This window comes from Takifugu flavidus, chromosome 15, assembly GCF_003711565.1.
Source record: "Takifugu flavidus isolate HTHZ2018 chromosome 15, ASM371156v2, whole genome shotgun sequence".
Classification (NCBI taxonomy): Eukaryota; Metazoa; Chordata; class Actinopteri; order Tetraodontiformes; family Tetraodontidae; genus Takifugu; species Takifugu flavidus.
The window spans coordinates 9,839,189-9,856,919 of NC_079534.1; the positions used below are offsets into that span (position 1 = coordinate 9,839,189).

At 38.2% G+C, this 17,731-nt stretch overlaps 3 protein-coding genes across 4 annotated transcripts; 1 reads left to right on the top strand and 2 right to left on the bottom strand.

Moving 5' to 3' along the window:
* Positions 1 to 3,932, top strand: txndc12 (thioredoxin domain containing 12 (endoplasmic reticulum)). Its single transcript, XM_057056678.1, has 7 exons — positions 1 to 199; positions 691 to 751; positions 1,428 to 1,480; positions 2,106 to 2,179; positions 2,351 to 2,420; positions 2,660 to 2,743; positions 2,832 to 3,932. Exons 1-7 carry the CDS (start codon positions 109 to 111, stop codon positions 2,909 to 2,911), a joined length of 513 nt encoding a protein of 170 aa, XP_056912658.1. The 5' UTR covers positions 1 to 108; the 3' UTR covers positions 2,912 to 3,932.
* gipc2 (GIPC PDZ domain containing family, member 2) lies at positions 3,705 to 12,012 on the bottom strand. 2 transcript variants are annotated; one of them, XM_057056677.1, is made up of 7 exons: positions 11,841 to 12,012; positions 11,396 to 11,689; positions 6,959 to 7,144; positions 6,085 to 6,265; positions 5,791 to 5,900; positions 5,500 to 5,581; positions 3,705 to 4,811 (listed from the first exon to the last, which is right to left on the bottom strand). In XM_057056677.1, the coding sequence occupies exons 2-7, from the start codon at positions 11,669 to 11,671 to the stop codon at positions 4,660 to 4,662; spliced, it is 987 nt and encodes a 328-aa protein (XP_056912657.1). In that variant the 5' UTR covers positions 11,672 to 11,689; positions 11,841 to 12,012; the 3' UTR covers positions 3,705 to 4,659. The 2 variants fall into 2 exon arrangements, with proteins under 2 accessions (XP_056912657.1, XP_056912656.1); XM_057056676.1 differs by having other exon boundaries at positions 11,798 to 12,007.
* Positions 12,013 to 12,329: 317 nt separating this feature from the next.
* dnajb4 (DnaJ heat shock protein family (Hsp40) member B4) lies at positions 12,330 to 17,730 on the bottom strand. The gene is made up of 3 exons (XM_057056675.1): positions 17,213 to 17,730; positions 16,073 to 16,653; positions 12,330 to 13,447 (listed from the first exon to the last, which is right to left on the bottom strand). Exons 1-3 carry the CDS (start codon positions 17,421 to 17,423, stop codon positions 13,217 to 13,219), a joined length of 1,023 nt encoding a protein of 340 aa, XP_056912655.1. The 5' UTR covers positions 17,424 to 17,730; the 3' UTR covers positions 12,330 to 13,216.
* Between the last annotated feature and the right edge of the window lies 1 nt (position 17,731).

The window sequence follows — 17,731 nt, forward strand, 5'->3', positions numbered from 1 at the left end:
AATCTCGAAGAAGAAGAAGAAAAAGAACGGTCGTGTCCGGTTATCCGGCTGATGAGTAGAGGTTGAATTTACCCTGCAGTGGTGTGTGATTGTGAAAGGCAACTCAAAATGCAAACACCTTTAATGAACGTAGTTTTCTTTTTCCTGTTACATTTTTTAACCTATTTTCAGGAGGGCGTCCAAGCTGTGAGTGGGAAAGGTGAGTACTCCCTGAAGTATTTGGTGTCTGTTGTGTAGTTACGGTGCTCTGTCTTTTGATAGTGCCACCGCAGCTAGATGAACTAGCTGTATACACGGGTCCGGGACAACAGACTCCGTGTCCTATACACGTAATTCTGTGCAGATCTATAAAATGTTATGAAATAGAAACACAGATTTCTGAGCATAATTGGAAAAAAGTAACATGATGTTAAATCTGTTAAATAATAATAAATCACAGCATTGATAAGTAACGTATAGCTACAGTCCAAATGAAAAGATAAAATAGTCAAAAGTTGCTTAATTTAAAAAAATAAAATAACAGGACAAAACAAATGGAAAATGAATCGAATTTCGCACAAAAAGTGGAACATTGGGTTTTATTCAAACCTAGTGTTCTCAAGGCTCTTTATGGTAAATCTTTAGCAGCCCCACCCGTTGTTGAAATGTAACACCGGTAGTGGTGTTCCCATGAAATGTTCTCCCCTGCAGGGTTTGGAGATAACATCCACTGGAGGACGCTAGATGATGGCAAAAAAGAAGCCGAGGCCAGGTAAGGTTAGACCAGGCATGGGCAAACTAAGGCACGGGGGCCACACGCGGCCCGTTAAACGTTTTAATCCGGCCCGCCAAACTTGAAAAATTAAATGAATAAACCTTGTTAATGTTAAATTTTCACTGCAATTATGGTGTTTTCCCACTAGAAAAAAGACAGTCAGGAGGAGAGTGATGGTGATATCCTGAAGGATAACAGAACTTTCAGTGCTTTAAAATAGAAATGGTTATTAATTTTTTTTAAAAAGGCACATTTTATTCATTTGATTTTAAGTGTTTTAAGACTCATTCCAAAGTCAGATATTTTGTTGTAATGCTTCTCTTCATTTTCATTTGAAATTAAAGCACATGTTTTCTCCATATCCCAAGATGTGTATTTTTTCCTCCAATGAGGTGAGGTTACCAAAGCACTCCATCAATCCATCTGCTCCTGGTCCGGCCCCTTTGTCAAATGTTAGAACCCATTGTGGCCCACGAATCAAAATGTTTGCCCACCCCTGGGTTAGACCCATGGAGACTATTTCCCCAATCGTAGTGTCCCCAAGGCACATACAGGTTTAAAAGAAGTCCCCTACATTTCTACGGATGGAGTGTGTCAAAAGCACTGTGAATATAGCATAACTACAAGATGATGCTACACTTTATGTGTATTGTGCATGTATTTATTCTTACAGTGGGCTTCCAGTAATGGTGATCATCCACAAAAGCTGGTGTGGCGCTTGTAAAGGTAAAACAAACATTTAAGATTTAGTATAGACATTATTGTTCCCAGTGTCCATGTCAAAATACATCTAGGGCTCTGGCCAAACTATTCGCCATCGTGGACAGCACCTCTCACCATCTGTGCCAGACTGTAGGGGCCTTCAGCAAAAAACACACACTTAGGTTTAAGACAGAGCCTTTTGTAGGTCTTTCATTCTATTCAGACTCTATAATTCCACACTATACATCTGACAGTTCCAGCATTGCACTGAGGTTGACTGATGTCCTAGCCATACTGTTTTAGGTCTTTTCATGCCACTCATTTATATAGTGAAACCATATTTATGCAATATCAATGCAACAATGCAATGTGGACATTCTTAAGGTACTCTGGTTTCCTTCCAGTCCAGAAACATGCACATCAGGCAAATTGAAGAGTTCAAATTGGCCCTTGGTGTGAATGAATTATGTGTGTTCTGTTAGGTCCTAACAGTTAGGAACTGTGACCTTTTCAGGGTTGCATTCCTGACTCTGAACTAGTGACTCCGGGGATTGAATCTAGCCCGTCATGTGACTGTAAATGGGAATAAGCAGTAGTTTTCAAACAAAGTATGAATTTAAATTAATTGACTTTTGTTCTTTTTTTTAAGCACTCAAACCCAAATTTGCTGAGTCTAAGGAAATCTCTGAGCTTGCACACAACTTTGTCATGGTCAACCTGGAGGTGAGGAAAAGCTGCTATCCTTCAGTTGTTCAGTTAAAAAAAAAAAAATTGCTCTTAATTTTGCATGATTTCTATTTACCGGTATATGCTATTTTTTCTGTCATCCATCAATAACATGTTATGAGGTTTTGTTGAGGGGGCTTAATTTCTTTCTACATATCATTTGTTTAGGATGAGGAGGAGCCCAAGGATGAGGCTTTCAGCCCTGATGGGGGATACATTCCACGGATTATTTTCCTTGGTATGGAGGGGTTCATGTTGTCATTTTTTTTTTAAACTACTTCACAAAGTCAAAAACTTTTATAATCCGATTAGACTTATGATGCCTTAAATGCCACATCATAGCATTTTTCTCCAAGCAAACCTAGCTTTAGGGCTCAAGATTGCTTTTAAATATGTGTTAGAAACTGAGAATGATGTACAATAAAATTAACCAGATTGCTTTTAGAATTGACCAACAGTATTATGTGACGGTCTCAGATCCAAGAGGTAAAGTACACCCTGAAATCACCAACAAGAATGGAAACCCAAACTACAAATACTTCTACAGCAATGCAGACCAAGGTAACTTTCTAACTGATTAAACTGAAATCTCAAAAGTGACGTAGCCTTATAATTTAAATTGTGACTTGTGTTTCTTTTATTTGCTCAGTTGTTTCCAGTATGGAGGAGGCACAAAAGAAGTTGACTGGTGACTCCTTCAAGCAGGGGCACACTGGAGATGAGCTGTAGACACAAACGGGCATCAGACTCTTAGAACTACACTTCCACTCCCTGGTCCACAATACCCCAGTTCACCATTTCTACTAACATCTGAGACAGTAGGCGCATCGCAGTTGTCCATCCAAGACAAAGGCCTCAGGGCTTTAGTAGCACATCTTGTCTTGTACTCTTTCTCCTCTTAACACATTGTGATGTCATTGTTTTTAAACTTTTGTTTTTGTAAATTGTTCTTATTAAATCCCACATACCAGTACATGTATTAATTAGCTGTAGAAGATTTGACAAACCTAGGATAACAGCTTCCTTGATGGAAACTTCAATCGTGGAATATTTTTTATCCTTTTTTCAACTAACATGATGTTTCATTATAGACTGAAATTCATTTTAATCAAGCAATCCAATGATTGTCTTCTTGTAAGGAACTTGCACTACACTGTTGGTTACATTACAGCATTTATTCATGCACAAACATGCTCTATTCTTGTGATTTGTTGGCCACATCTTTTTCATCTCTTCTACCCTTGCTCAAAGGTACCTCGGCAGTGCTCTGAAGGTGTTCTGGTACCTTCTCCTACTACCAGAACACTCATGTTTGGTCTACACTACCAGATAAGGCTGTTTTGGGCCCAGTTTCCAACAGACTGAGTTACCGCTGGCCACATTTTTATATTTTGACATTAATTTTTGAAAATGCTTCTTTTTTTTTAAACCAGCCTTCCCCTGTTTTAGATGTTTTGACTTTTTATACAACATGCAAATAAAATTTGTTGTATTACTTCATATCAATGCATTTGAGGCAGTGTTGTAAACAGAATAGCATATTTTATTGTCTATTCAAGAGATAATCCCTTATGGTTTGCCGAACAGTATGTAAAATTTACATTTAAGCAGTAGATTACACTTATTCACAATTAAATATAGCATCTGACAGGGATTTGGAGAATAGTGCAGTTAAAATATCAAGTGCTATTATTAAAGTGAATTGCAATTTGTGCTATTTCAAATAAAGCCTTTAATGGCTGACAAACGACGGTACCTGTGTTTGAGTACAAATGTTTAACTTTGATCTTTTATGGTAAAATAAGTTACAATAAAGAGGGCAAAAAAAGCAGGATTAATTTTTGACATTAAGACATCCCAGCACATTATAGTACTAATAAAAGGAGAACATGAGACAGTAGTAATCTTTAAAAAGTTAAAATTATTTAAAGGGGAAAGTGCACTGATCTACCTCAAGCTGCAGAGCAGCATAAGATGTTTTTAAATCAACAAGAGTGACATCTTTCTATGAAGCCATTTTCCAGGTTTTAAGACAAAGAAGCAAAAGGTAAGCTTAAATAAAAGCTCTAAAATCATCGTGATTACACTGTTGCTGTAAAATCAGCAACAGTCAAATATAAGAAGCTGTAATACAACAACTATAATTTGTGATTATATCTGATCACTTTGAAACTGAATTGGTGTGTCTGTCGTGCCACTACGAGTACTGAGCTTTAAAAGATGTGCTGTAATTTGAGAGGAGGCATTATAATACACCTCCATCACTGGGATGGAGACAGGTCCAAAAATAGAAACATTATACCCACATCTTTAGATTACACAAAAATGCTGCTGGTTAAATTCTATCTACAAATGACAGGGTGACACCAAACAGCATTCATTTCTAATGGCGCACATGCTGTGTTGGGGGTTTGTCCATGTTTTTCTAATAATATTAAGGACAGAGCAGGTGTGGGCACATGGAAGAAGCAGGAACATTAAAATCTTCCCTGCTTGGCATCTCCGATGGCCCCCCAGACATCAAAAACAAACTCATCAGGGAAAGCAAAGTCTCCAAGGGTCTCGTCAAGTGCCATGGCAAATTCATCTGGGTTGTTTTTGTCGCGACCAACTTCAACCATTGTAGCAGCTGGAAAGGCACAAGTAAAAAGTGTCACTAAATAACATATATGTATTAAATTGCTGTCAACAAAATATACATAAATACATATATTAAAAATGAAATTGATGTGTAATGTACAGGGGATACATTACCCATGATAATAAAAAGGAAAAATCATTCACGTGTAAATTTCTATTGGACATAACAGTACAAGATGATCTATGCCTCAAAACCAAAAACGCCACTTATATCCCTCACCTCAAAATGTATTCTTTCCACACTAAAAAAAGACCTCCTCACACCCCAAAAATTGAGTTCTACAAATTCAATTCAGTTCTAATTTTTGAAAACAATATTGTTGTTTGGTAATACAGTTAGTAATAGTACGGAGTACGGATAGTAGTAGCAGTAGCATCAGTGGTGGTAACTACCAGTAGAGTGCTAGAGTACTGGTGATTAGAAAACATTGCTTTAAATATATAAAAATATGCCTAAAGAAAACGCAAAAGAAGAGGAAAAAACTGTATAAATAAATGCTGAGGGGAGGTCCATGCCCCAATCCATTTCCACACAGGACAGAATGCATGCATTCGCACCGGTATTTAAAATCATCTTGGCTATAAACATCAACACTAGATAAGAGGGTCAGTTCAACTAGGAAACATTGGTGTGCAGATCAACAGGATATCACAATGGCAGTGCTTTTTATTCTCACCCAGTTCAGTATCTCTGATGCCCATGTAGCTCTCCAGGAGATCGTCTACTTTTCTCACTGCATTCTCCTCAAATTCTGTTGGCTAAAAATAAACCAGAATTAGACTTCCGTTATTCTGATCTTGTTTGACTGCATGTGTGCTATAATGTATAAGTTAATGAGAACAACAATAATGTAAATTATTAATTATTGAAATAATGATGGGTGGCAACAGTCTTCAAAATAAGATGTGACAAAACAGTCCAAACTGAAAAAACGCAGGGATTAGGTGAGATTATATAAAATCCTCACTTCCTCCTCTACAGTCGCAGGGCCCTTGGAGCGAAGCCTCAGCGTTCCTTTTCCAGTGCCAATCTTGTTGTCACTAGGTTTGGCACCCTTTGATCTGGGCTCAAGCATTTCTATCGCACAAGGAAACTCATATTATTATAAACTATCAAGCTTTCACTCAAGGAGAATGACAGGATGAAAGTAATTTTACATTTTAAATGATGCAGAAGGAAATGCTACTTTGTTTCATTGCTTTAATAGTTTAAGATGCAAGTGCACAAAATCACTCCTTTAGCCTTCCTGACAGCAACTCACCAAAGGCCTTCAGGGGCTCAACCAGACTGAGGGTGAAAAACTTGTCTTTTGGCAGTTCTTTAAGCATGCGCGCCACTTCATAGTGTCGTATCCCGACTATGTTGCATCCATTAATGCACTCGACATGGTCACCCACACAGATGACTTTCACTCCATCCACCACGCTGCCCTCTTTAATGCGCTGCCAGGAGAGGATGAGCGAAAGACCACAAATTAATAACCACAAAATATGTAAGTACAGACACTGAAATAATGTTAGTCAATCATGGATGAATGTTCTTAGTCATCTAGGTTGAAGAGAAATGTTGGTTTAAGAGAATTCCAACTCTACTTCTCTTAATTTTTTACTTTCCCACATTATAAGCAAGAAGTACATGGTTTGAATAAAGATTTTTGTAGGTGTATGTGTGGAAAATATTTATTAGCTAAGTCAAAAACCATTGATAATAAAATTATTTAAGCATGGTTGACAATGACTGTTTTCTGAGAAAGCAAGTTTTCCATCTAAATACATCGACTACAACAAGCCAGAACCAAGAAAAATGGCACTTGCACAAGCTGTGACAAATACTCTACAAAGTCATTTGAAACAATAAATGTGTTTACATGTGACTCTAAATGGGACAACACTTTGCACTCGACTGGTATGAATAATTTATGCATCCAGACTTCCTGTCTATGATGCAGTTCGCAGTAGTCAGATCATGGGTTAGGGTTAAGTTCCCCACAAAAGTGTCTACTATAAATGGGATTGTGCACATATAATCCTCAGAACAGATTTTCGTTATCTTGCATCTCATAGATTGAAAAGTCCTGAGACTTTGTACCAAGTTAGTTACCAAAACAGAGAAATCAATGCAGCACCAATCCTTACCTTGATGAATGCGTAACCTGCTCCATTGTCTGTAATGGTAAGACCCAGAGCATCTTCAGACTTGTATACCTCCACCTCCTTCTTGCGCCCTTTGATGTGGGCAAATATAAAGTCCTCAAGGCCAATCTGTCCCCCCAACAGCTTGTCCATGTCAATCTTGTGGGTGTTGAGGGTACAGAATAAAATCTGTACACACAGACATGGATTATAGACATAAACAACACAATGTAACAAATGTAACAACTTTGGAAAAATTCTATATCATGAAAATGGGACCATTATCTTGCCTTACTGAAAAATGAATAAATAAAACAAAAGCATGGAAGTATGCTTAATTATAAATATGAAATAATTCCTGCTTTGCCAGGAGGCATAACCATGAGTGTAGAAAATGCTGAGGATGTGGGAATGCTGTTCTTCCTTTAAAAAACATAAATCCCAAACTAGGAACACATACAAGCCCTTGTATATTTGAAAAGTTCACTTATTTGTATTATTCATTTAGTTATTTTGATTCATTTTATTCAGTTTATTTTTGTTAAAGATAAAATAGAATTTCACTTGCACTTTTAAAATGAGAACATGTGTGTTGTTTTGCACAATTTACCCTCCCGCAGAGGAATTAAAAAGGATTCTCTTTAATTTGCTGAGGATAAGACTAAATATATTTTGTAGTTTTTTTATATTTAGGTATATGTTTGTTGAAATATGCATTCATTGCATAGTTTGCATTTTGCAATCACACCCTACCTCAGAAATGTGCTTTTGTCTAAGAAATAAAGGAATCTTTTTCTGTGAAAGCGTGAGAAAATATTACCATTTGTTAAGTGTATCATTACATCTCTAATACACACTGTAAGATGGCCTTTATCCAAAGGAAAGTTGCACAATTCACTCTAATTTCCATGAGATGTAATCACGTAGTCTACTTTATGGGAAGGTAAAAACAGTCGGCACCAGTAAATACAAAACTGCATCTGATATAAGGAGGTATGACTATTTTACCCCATGCCACCACATTACGTATTGTTCTCTGCACAATTACCAGCAAAAACAAATAAAAACTAATTCTGTCATGTGACCACAGCCCAAATATTCAAAGTGTTAGGCAAATGGCAGTGCTATGCTGAGTGGAATTGTACGGCCACACAGCCACACCTCAAACTGTAGACCTGCAGCGCCAGTAACCAGACTTTGACCTGAGCAAAAAACCACTCAACAAGATTCATATCTGTGACATTTATCTCCTGCCTACTAGGCATAATCTGACATTTATTGGGACAGGTGGCATGACAACGGTAGTACAACGCATGTTGCACATGTAGATTTTGGTTCCTCCAGGTTATTGTAATTCATTAGAGGTCTTCATTAGAGGTTATTGTAATTCATTAGAGGTCTACCAGGGAGAACTATACTGTTACAAGAAACTGGAAGATGTATTGGCTCACTTGATAGACTTATATAGTTCTCACTAGTTTTGTGGGAGCCAATATCATTTATCCTACTACTAGATCAAAGAATTGAATGGCTGTCAAGAAATTTGTTTCATGAACAGTGTAAGAGTCGTCAGCTAGTCAATGTGAGTCCTAATGGGCATCCCTAACCTTATTTATTCAGATCATCTGTGCCATTGGGCTAAAATATTCACAGTGCTTGTTCATCATGTAATTAGTCACAGGCTAAGCCAATCATTTTGCAACCTTTGTGTTATAGCCACTGATTTACAAAGGTCGACACCTGTAGTGTCTTGTAGATTTACGTGTAATTACTTTACCCCCACATTGGCTAATGTTTGTTTCAGTGAGCTGACTACATTTTCCTAAGGGTTAATTTGTGTTTCACGCCAGATTAATTACATATTTGCAGTCAGTAGTTTCTAATATTTCACTGTGTGTATCATCAACGTATTGTTTCCCTCAATAACTCTTGGTGTTAGAACATTTAACTGGATTTCCTTTAAATGTTTCACATCTCATCCATATAGAAAGTATTAGGGTCATCCATCCATCCATAGCCATCCACTTTATTCTTGACAGTGAATATGGACTTTTTTTTCCAAAATTGTATTTTGAATATATTCTTGAAATTGAGTTTCAAATTGTGTTTTGACTTTTTTCACTAAGTGCATGATGATTAAAATGTACTTCTCAGGTTTTTTCCTCACAAGTGACTCTAATACTCCTCTGCATATTTAAGAGGCTTCTTCAGTTCTAAATTTACTTTTGGGAATCCCAGAGAGTTAAATGTAATGTGCTGGTTTCCCAAATGCTGTCATTGGCGGTAATTTGCATTATTAAAGGGGTGGATCCTCCCGGTCATCCTGTGCTGTTGGGTGTGAATGATTGTGAAACTTCCTGGGGAGGGATCCCAGGACAGCATTGTAATTGGTGCACAACTGGTGTCATAAGTCCTGAGATGGACAAAAGCCAGTTTTTTGAGCTTTATAAAAAATGACTTCTTTTAATTTTTGTCTAAATGCCAAATACAAAACATCCATTCGTTCCTTTTTCATGTTTTCATGAAATATTGAGAGATTTTTTATGGTTATTTAAAAGACCTTTGTAAAAGGTGCTTTCAAATGACACTTTAATCTACAGCCAACCAGTGACCCAAATATCGCAATCAAGACTTAACATGATATACGAATCTGGTGATCTAATTTTGGATAAACGCTTTGAATTTTGTGTATCATCTACTACTGCTTTGGGACTTCTGGAGAATAAACAGCACATTGAGTCAACGTGGCACCAAAGTCATGTCATGAAGAAAAAAGGCTCAGGACAGAGCTGCTATACTGGGTCCTCTGGGATTACTCTGACTGCCCAGGACAACTTATCTGGTTATATTTGTGGCTTTGCCCACTGAACCGGATACGAGATGCTTCCTGTGGTTAACTTCACAGTACTTGAATATCACAAATTTCATTGATCGTACCAGCAATTCTTTCTGCGTCTGCACCAAGAGTACCAATGTGGCACAGCTTTGCTTGATGGGACAATGAGGACTTTTTCTATTCCCTCTCTGTTTGTAGAAACTTTGTGGAATTGTCAACATCACTGCAGTATTTGATACTAGTTCAGGCAATTCATATCAATTCTTTCCATCCTGGTAATTTAATTCAAGCCACTTTTTAACAGAAATGACAAAAAAATACACCCAGTACATTCAACTTTGTAGAAATGATCTGTATCTAGTCAGCCCAATAAACATTTTTGCTCCTTTTAAATGCATAGCTCAAGGGCATGCTGGCAAGTTAAGAGAGATGCTAAACAACATTGTACAGCACTGATAGTAATGATTAAACAAATACCTGAAGGAAAAACTCTGCAGTGTGAGCATTCCCAATGAATAATTTCTATCATTACATTAGGAGCTGTTATATAAAGTCAGTGGTCAAACCCAAATGAGAGAAATTCCTTCCCAATTATTGCATGTGTTGACTATAACAGTTGTATTTTTCAGTTTTAGGAGGGTAAGTTTAGATCTAGCTCTTACAACAAATCAGGTGGATAACAGGCTGCCCTGCTTATCAATATGGTCACACTGAGATGGACAAAAGACAATCATGCAACTCAGACTGGTTGAGGTAGCTTTCAAGTGTTCTGAAATTTAGACAGAGGATCGCACATTCTTTTATGTCTGGGGTGAGCATAGAGTATAGAAATGGTAGGGTGTGCCTTTAAACCAAAACAACTCAGACACGACATTGATGGATAACTTTAATTAATGGGAACATGGGTTTTTCCTTATGCAAAACTTCTCACAAAACAATTTCTGCAAAAATGTATGTTTAAAAAATATTTTTGTCATATATTCAACTTTCCAAAAGAAATTACTCTCTATGAATAATGAGAATGTTTGCTTCTTAGAATAAGATTACAGTGCACATTGTTACACTATTAAACCCCTAATAATATTATCAACTTTTACTTCAACTAGTTGTGGAGGAGCTATTTAATTTTTATAATCTGTTAATTATTTAATATAGCTGTTTAGTTGGACCTCACATAAAATCCATTGTAGGGTTTAAAGGGCAAGTTTGTGGAATTATTATCTCAGACACTTAAATTGAAGGCAGCAACTATGCAATGTTGTTGTCCGGACAGTAAAGAACACGTTACCATTCACTCCCTAGAATACCTTTTCTTTGGATAGATTGAACACTGGACATGTGGCGGGTAACAAGTACAACCATAAACATGAAAATACTAGACAAAAAAATGCAATGTGTAAAGTGCAATAACGCAACAAATGCATTTTGAGCTGATGTCAATTTACAGTTTTTTTTTAAATCACCTCCTCTTCATCGTTTTATGTTTATTACTACTTTATTAAAACTTAAATATAAATGCTGATATCGAGCACAGCACTTAAACGCAACACATAATTATGACTCCCCGTTTCGTCCCAAGCAGCACAGAATAACAGCTTACTTACCTCAGGTGGATTTATCTTAAATGCCTCGGCTATTCTAGCGTACAGTTCCTTGACATTGGCAAATCCCTCGATCCTGCCGGTGGGGCTTCCGTGTGCCAGCTGCGTGTGGAACACCAGTTTGGGCCGCAGATTGGCAGGTGGAGGCGGGAGCCCCGCTCTGTTCATGGAAGATTTGCTCAGTGTCCCAGCACCTGCCTGTCCGCCACTCAACTCCTCGTTCTCCACCAAATGCTCTTTTGTCGGTTTATTTTTCTTCCTCCACGGTCCGAGTGGCATTTTTGTTGTCTTTGCAAGCTATAATTCAATTTCAACTATTAAAAGTGGAGCCGCAGCGATAACATAGACGTAGCTAACCTGTTGAGTGCCGCGGGTTTGCGCTGTCCGTATTTACTTCCTTCTTACCTCTATTTTCCCTTACTTCCGCTCTCACTCCGACTTTCCTCACCTGAACGCAGCTCAGCGCTGACTGTACCAGAGGTTCCAAGAGATTCTGACCTGAACAGCGAATAAATGTGACGAGAGAGCAACAGGTAGGTGGTGAGACTGGAATAAAGCCCCTTGGCTAACAAAAGCAGCTCTGTTTTTCCCCAGCGTGTCATGGGACGCAGGCGCAGTGTGTAAAACCGGACCCGAGTCGCGTCGTCCCGGTGGGCCGCACCTATGCACTATAACACTGGGATAATCGCTGTAAAGCAATTAAATGAAAGGCTATGAGGTATAGACGTGGTCAACACAGGATTAAAAGACTACATTTAAAAAGAAAATACAGAGCTTCTCTTGCGATTTCTTTTTTCAATAGAATAGTGCATACTCTTTAATGCATGTATTGTTTGTAGATATCAAATTAGATTTTTTTATACACTTAAGAATTGTGAATTTAGAGCTATCCCAAGGATTTTTCCCATTAACTTATCGGTAAAATGTACATTCAATCTGCTGCTCAAAGCCCATGGTTCTTTATTTTCTAGTAAATTACAAAGAATACCAGAAATCTGTGGGTCTACAAAGAACAATGTAACACTTTCTTAAAATTACTCAATCATTAATTCATAGTCAATAAAGTTGGCAACTGATTTAAGTTATTCAACAGTTATACACTGAACAAAAATATAAACACTTGTTTTTGCTCACATTTTTGAACTCAAAGACTTAATGTACACAGAAGGCTGATTTCTCTCAAATGTTCACAAATCTCTCAATCTGTGTTGATGAGCATGCCTCCTTTGCTTTGATAATTCATTCACATCATAGGTGTGGCATTAAGATGTTTAGACAGAATGATTATTGTTAGGTTAAATCATGTTCACAACTAAAGCAGCTGGATATTATTCCATGTGTAAAGATTCATTTTAAAATCCTTACATGCATAAATATATCTTAATAAAACTTTTTTTTTATCTTAGAATATGAATAAGTTCCAATTTGAAGTCTGGACCTAGTAATATTAAAAACAACATTAATGACAGTGAAGCTATATTTGTATTAAAGTCTTAACTACCAGTAGATCAAAAGGAAAATATAATGATTGCAATTTTCACAAGTTTAGATTCATTTTCTGCCAAAAAACACAAAAAAGAAAACCATAGTAATAATCTACATCCAAAACAATTGTAACTTTCTGAAGGATAAAATCCAGACAGTCTGACTCCTGCATCCATTGTATATCTGCTTGGCAGCATGCGCTGCCTTAAAAAAACAACTCAAAAATAGAAATAGCACGTTCATGAGTAGGAGGTCCATGTGATTTTCCAGTACTGCCTGTATGTGTGTTTGGTAAAGTGGGTGAGTGCTGTAATGTGGTTAACTCTCCTTTTCTTTATATTACGTAGGTAAATGCCGTTTCAAGACATCCTTGGCATTTCCAGGCAATGTGTCAGGAAAATTAACATCAAATTCTACCACCAGATCCCCCCTCTGCTCTGGATTTTTTGGGAAGGGAAGCCCCTGTCCAGCAACAGTTTTTCTCATGCCAGGCTTGATGACATCTGTGATCTTCATGTTGCATGTCTTTCCATCTATGCTTGAAACAGTAACCGAGCAGCCGCACAATGACTGAGAAAAAAGAAAAATGGCAGTCAGAGAAATAATCTAGAGTACAACATCCCACACAACCTCACAAGTAGGCAATATTATTCTCCAAACTAATACATGGAGCTGTTCAATATTTTTTATAATTCTGCTGTCATTCGAAAATAAATTATTGTGGCATTACATTTGATGCAGTTCTTATCCTAAGTAATTATAGTCTGAGCAGTTGACTGGGTTTTGTCTGTTAAAGATTTTGATGAATCACATAAAAGTAAAACTATTACAGCTAAATGGCAGATGACAAATTTGCATTGCTTTGTTTTCACTGATTGCAACACTCACTTTTATTAAGACACATACAAAACTAAACAAAGTCAAAAGGTTAACTGCTGCTGATTCTAAAGTAATAATTGGGCCGTAAATATATATTTTCCTAAATAAACACATCTGTGCTTTTACTGAGACATTTGTTTTTGTTCTAACCAACTACATCTGTAATAGGATAATATGCTGGAGTCAGTTATGAGAAGGATGCTCCAAAATAGTCAGTTTTTTGTTTGTTATGGGTTTTAAAGTCACCTGCATTTTATAAACTTAGCTTGCAAGCATTTCAAGTTGGTCTTTAATCAAAATAACTGCTTAGTCAGTCACTGGAGATGATTCACAGACATTGCTCTTGTGACCAACAGAGCAAACCTTCTGCATACTGATATTTTTTTCAAACTCTTGGACTAACTCCATTAAAGCTGCCATTTTTCACTCTCCAGATGGCAGCTCTCCACAGTTATTATTCATGTCGGAGCAAACATCACCCAGCTTCGTCAGTCAGAGGTCACCAAAATTAATAAAGTCAGTGTTTAACTAACCAAAAACGGTGTTAAACACCGTAATGTTCTCTGGTCCCCTCCCCAAACTGGCCAACAATGAAATGTTTAGTCGCATGTCATCGCTTCGTTGCTGGCTGTAACGGTGGCACCCCAAAAACCAGGTGTCCTTTGTAGTTGATTGGAACAGGTTTTGGGGAAATCCTGGTCTGATTAAGAGAGACGGTGTCTATCCCACCAGTGGTAGTGCCTTTTTAATTTCTATGAATTTGGTCAATTTTATTAGACCCAGAGTAACCTGACAAACCAGAGTCCAGACCAGGATGTAGAGTTGTAGTCTTACACACTTCTCTGCTGATTCCGTAGAACCTTCAACCACCAACAATAACATTTTTAGCACTATACCGGTACATAGATAGTCCCTGTTCCATGATTAAAAGTTCACCAAGCACAGAGGAAGGGAGCGGTCAATCACCATAATCTTATTAAAATCAATACCAAAGCACAAATAGAAGAAACTAACAGCACAATTAAATGTGGACTGTTTAAAATTATCACCAGATGTGTTGACTGTAGAAACATACAGGGTCTCCAACGAGCCCTTAAACCCCTTTTCCCCCATATATTTTTCTGAGATGTCATCTTTAATTCAAAGATCTAAGTTCACCACTTGTCTTTCAGATCTCATCCCAACACAGGGATGTTATGGGATGTTTTACCACTGATAGGCAGCTCTATTCTTGACCAGATCAATTGTTCTTTAGCAAATGTACCCCGGTCCTACAAGGTGGCAGTAATTAGACTAGACTTTATTGATCCCTTGGGATGACACCCTCAGGGAAATTTGTGAAAAGCTAGTGGAGATGCTTGAGATGCTTAAATTGTTCCTTAAAAACATTACTGGATCCTGAGCACATTTTCTGGTGTAGTTTTTGTGCCTCTACCTTCTCCTCTCTGTATCCAGCTGTGTGCTGACCTGCTGACCTCTGACCCACTTAACTCTTATATTGACAGTTTGTTGTAATTAATGTATTTCCATGATCGCTGCCTATTCTTTCTTATACCTGTCCTCCTCCTCCTCCCTCTCTACCCAGTCGGCCACCAGCAGGAGGGTTCCCCCAATATGAGACCGATCCTTCTCAAGGTTCCTTCCTGTTAAAGGGGAGTTTTTCCTTGCCTGTTAGGGGTCAGGCCCTCAGATTCTGTAAAGTGCCTAGAGACAATTTTGATTGTAACATATTATATATAAAATAAAGATTGAGTGATTGAACCACTGAGGACAAATGATGTATTAATATGGGGTGAAATGTACCTTTCCGTGGTCATTTACTGTTGACGCTTTTTGTTTTAAATTGCTTTTTTAAGGGACAAAGCACTGGAAGATAGATGTATGGCATATAACTTGCCATGATGAGCCATATGCAAAATCGGTGCAACATTTATTATGATTACAAGGAACAATGCACTTTTTTTTCCATCTCTGTGTAGGTGAGTGGGCGAATAAGGGTTCTTTGCCTTCCCCACAATACAGTTTTGCTTCTTGGTTTCTACCATCTATATTACATAAGCATCACTCTATCATCACTCAAGTCTATTTAGATTAGTACGGTGTTCATTCACTATGACTGCACTTTCTAGGGAAAATAACTGTTGAGACAGTATACCTCTAGTGTATTCATTGTCGCTATTTTAATGCAGCTGAGATTTAAGACCGCTTTAAAATAAATATCCACCCATCTCTGACTAATCCTTCCCTCAGACATAAATAAAATTATATACTCCTAAACTGAGCTGATGTGGGCGTCAAAAGTAGAAAGAACCTCACCTGTCTCAAGGTCACACGCACAGGATACACAATGTTTGACCCCTCCCTTCTAAAGTGGGGGTGTGGCTTGTCCTTGATGATGAAAACAATGTCAGCAGGAATGGTGTTGGGTGACTCATCTCCCTCCCGTGGGAAGGTGATCTTCGTCCCCTCTTTCCAGCCACGCTTTATCTCTATAGTGAGGATCTTATCCTCAGTGCACATGGTCCTGCCATCAGGATTAAGCCGTTTGCGAGAGATTTTCATCCTTTTGGTGCAGCCATGGAAGACCTCCTCCAGGGAGACTCTAAGTTCATGAATAATGGGTGGGTCCTGCTTACGGTGTGGCTGGCCTCCAGGGCCAACGTGCCCATCCCGTGGGAATCCATTCAGGTTGAAACTAGTGTATGCCCCAAATGGATCATTTCCATCCATCTCCATGTCCTCATCATCACGGCCACTTGCTTTACGTCCAAAGAAGATATCAAAAGGGTTTGTACCCCCAAAGAAAGCAGCAAAGGTGGCATGCGGGTCCCCATGAAAGGTGTAAGTGGAAGTGTTGCCTTGACCTTCCCCAGTAAGGCCATTTCCTCCTTTGAGACCTGATAATAAATAGACATTATTAATGGGATATCATTTGCATTTACAATTCAAGATATTCTAAATATTCCTATTTTACAGAAAAAAAGAGCAAACAGTTGTTTACACTTTCAAAGTAGCCTTACTTCATCTGTGGAGGTTTAATATTCCAGAGTATTTGCATTCTTAATGAGACAACACAAATTGTTTTACTTGTAGCATTTTCAGAAGATGCTCAGGACCTTTGGCGATTTTGATGGTGAATGCAACTGATAAAAAGCACAACATGACATCTTTATTTTTTGCCCATATCACAAGCTTCCCACCCATGACCATCTGGATGCAGAGCAGCAGCTTTAAAGGAACCACAGGCTCAGCATGAATTCCTGCACATAATCTGTTAAATAGATTATTAATGTTACGTGTCGATTTGTCATTGTGCTCAATATTTGTTTTTGGCCTGCAGCTGACAGTGTTAAATTAAAGCCCGTTTTACGTCCACCCGGATTCATGGCAGTTTACAACGCTGTGAATAAAAAGCCATCACACAGAGGTAGAATGTATGGTCAATAAGCAAATTACCTTCCTCGCCATACTGATCATAAACTTCCCTTTTCTTCGGATCACTGAGGACTTCATACGCCTCAGCGATTTCCTTAAATTTCTCCTCTGCGGCTCCTGATTTGTTTTTGTCCGGGTGCCATTTCAGCGCTTGTTTCTTGTAGGCTTTCTTTATGTCTTCTTCAGTGGAACCTTTACAAATGCCCAGGGTTTTGTAATAATCTTTGCCCATTTTCAACAGTCTGTGAAAACAGGATCGGGCAGTTCGAATGATAAGTCTCTGTGGAAGAGCTACCGTTGAATGGAGCTCTCAGCAATGATTCGACCAAATAAGCAGGGAAAAACCGCAAAGTGTCACTCGGCGCAGGATGAAAACCATTTAAAGGTAGTCCTGCTATTTATCTGTGACTAGATGACCGTCCACAGTCACTGCTCTCTCCCTTTTGCATCCACAGTACCAGCGGTCGTTTCACACAGAGTGTGATAACAAAATAAAAAAAAATAAAAAAAAACGCGTGGTAGGGCGTTCCTTGGCGCGGC

Bases quoted from the DNA above. Each gene is read 5' to 3' on its own strand.
- txndc12 (XM_057056678.1), top strand. From the start codon at position 109: ATGCAAACACCTTTAATGAACGTAGTTTTCTTTTTCCTGTTACATTTT. The intron at 2,421-2,659 runs GTATGGAGGGGT...TGACGGTCTCAG, and splicing joins TCCACGGATTATTTTCCTTG to ATCCAAGAGGTAAAGTACAC. The intron at 2,744-2,831 runs GTAACTTTCTAA...TTATTTGCTCAG, and splicing joins CTACAGCAATGCAGACCAAG to TTGTTTCCAGTATGGAGGAG.
- gipc2 (XM_057056677.1), bottom strand. From the start codon at position 11,671: ATGCCACTCGGACCGTGGAGGAAGAAAAATAAACCGACAAAAGAGCAT. The intron at 6,266-6,958 runs GTAAGGATTGGT...CTCTCCTGGCAG, and splicing joins CAGGTTACGCATTCATCAAG to CGCATTAAAGAGGGCAGCGT. The intron at 4,812-5,499 runs GTGAGAATAAAA...GTGCCTTTCCAG, and splicing joins CATCAGAGATACTGAACTGG to CTGCTACAATGGTTGAAGTT.
- dnajb4 (XM_057056675.1), bottom strand. From the start codon at position 17,423: ATGGGCAAAGATTATTACAAAACCCTGGGCATTTGTAAAGGTTCCACT. The intron at 16,654-17,212 runs GTAATTTGCTTA...ATTTATTATCAG, and splicing joins TGATCAGTATGGCGAGGAAG to GTCTCAAAGGAGGAAATGGC. The intron at 13,448-16,072 runs GTGAGGTTCTTT...CTTTTTTCTCAG, and splicing joins TGCGTGTGACCTTGAGACAG to TCATTGTGCGGCTGCTCGGT.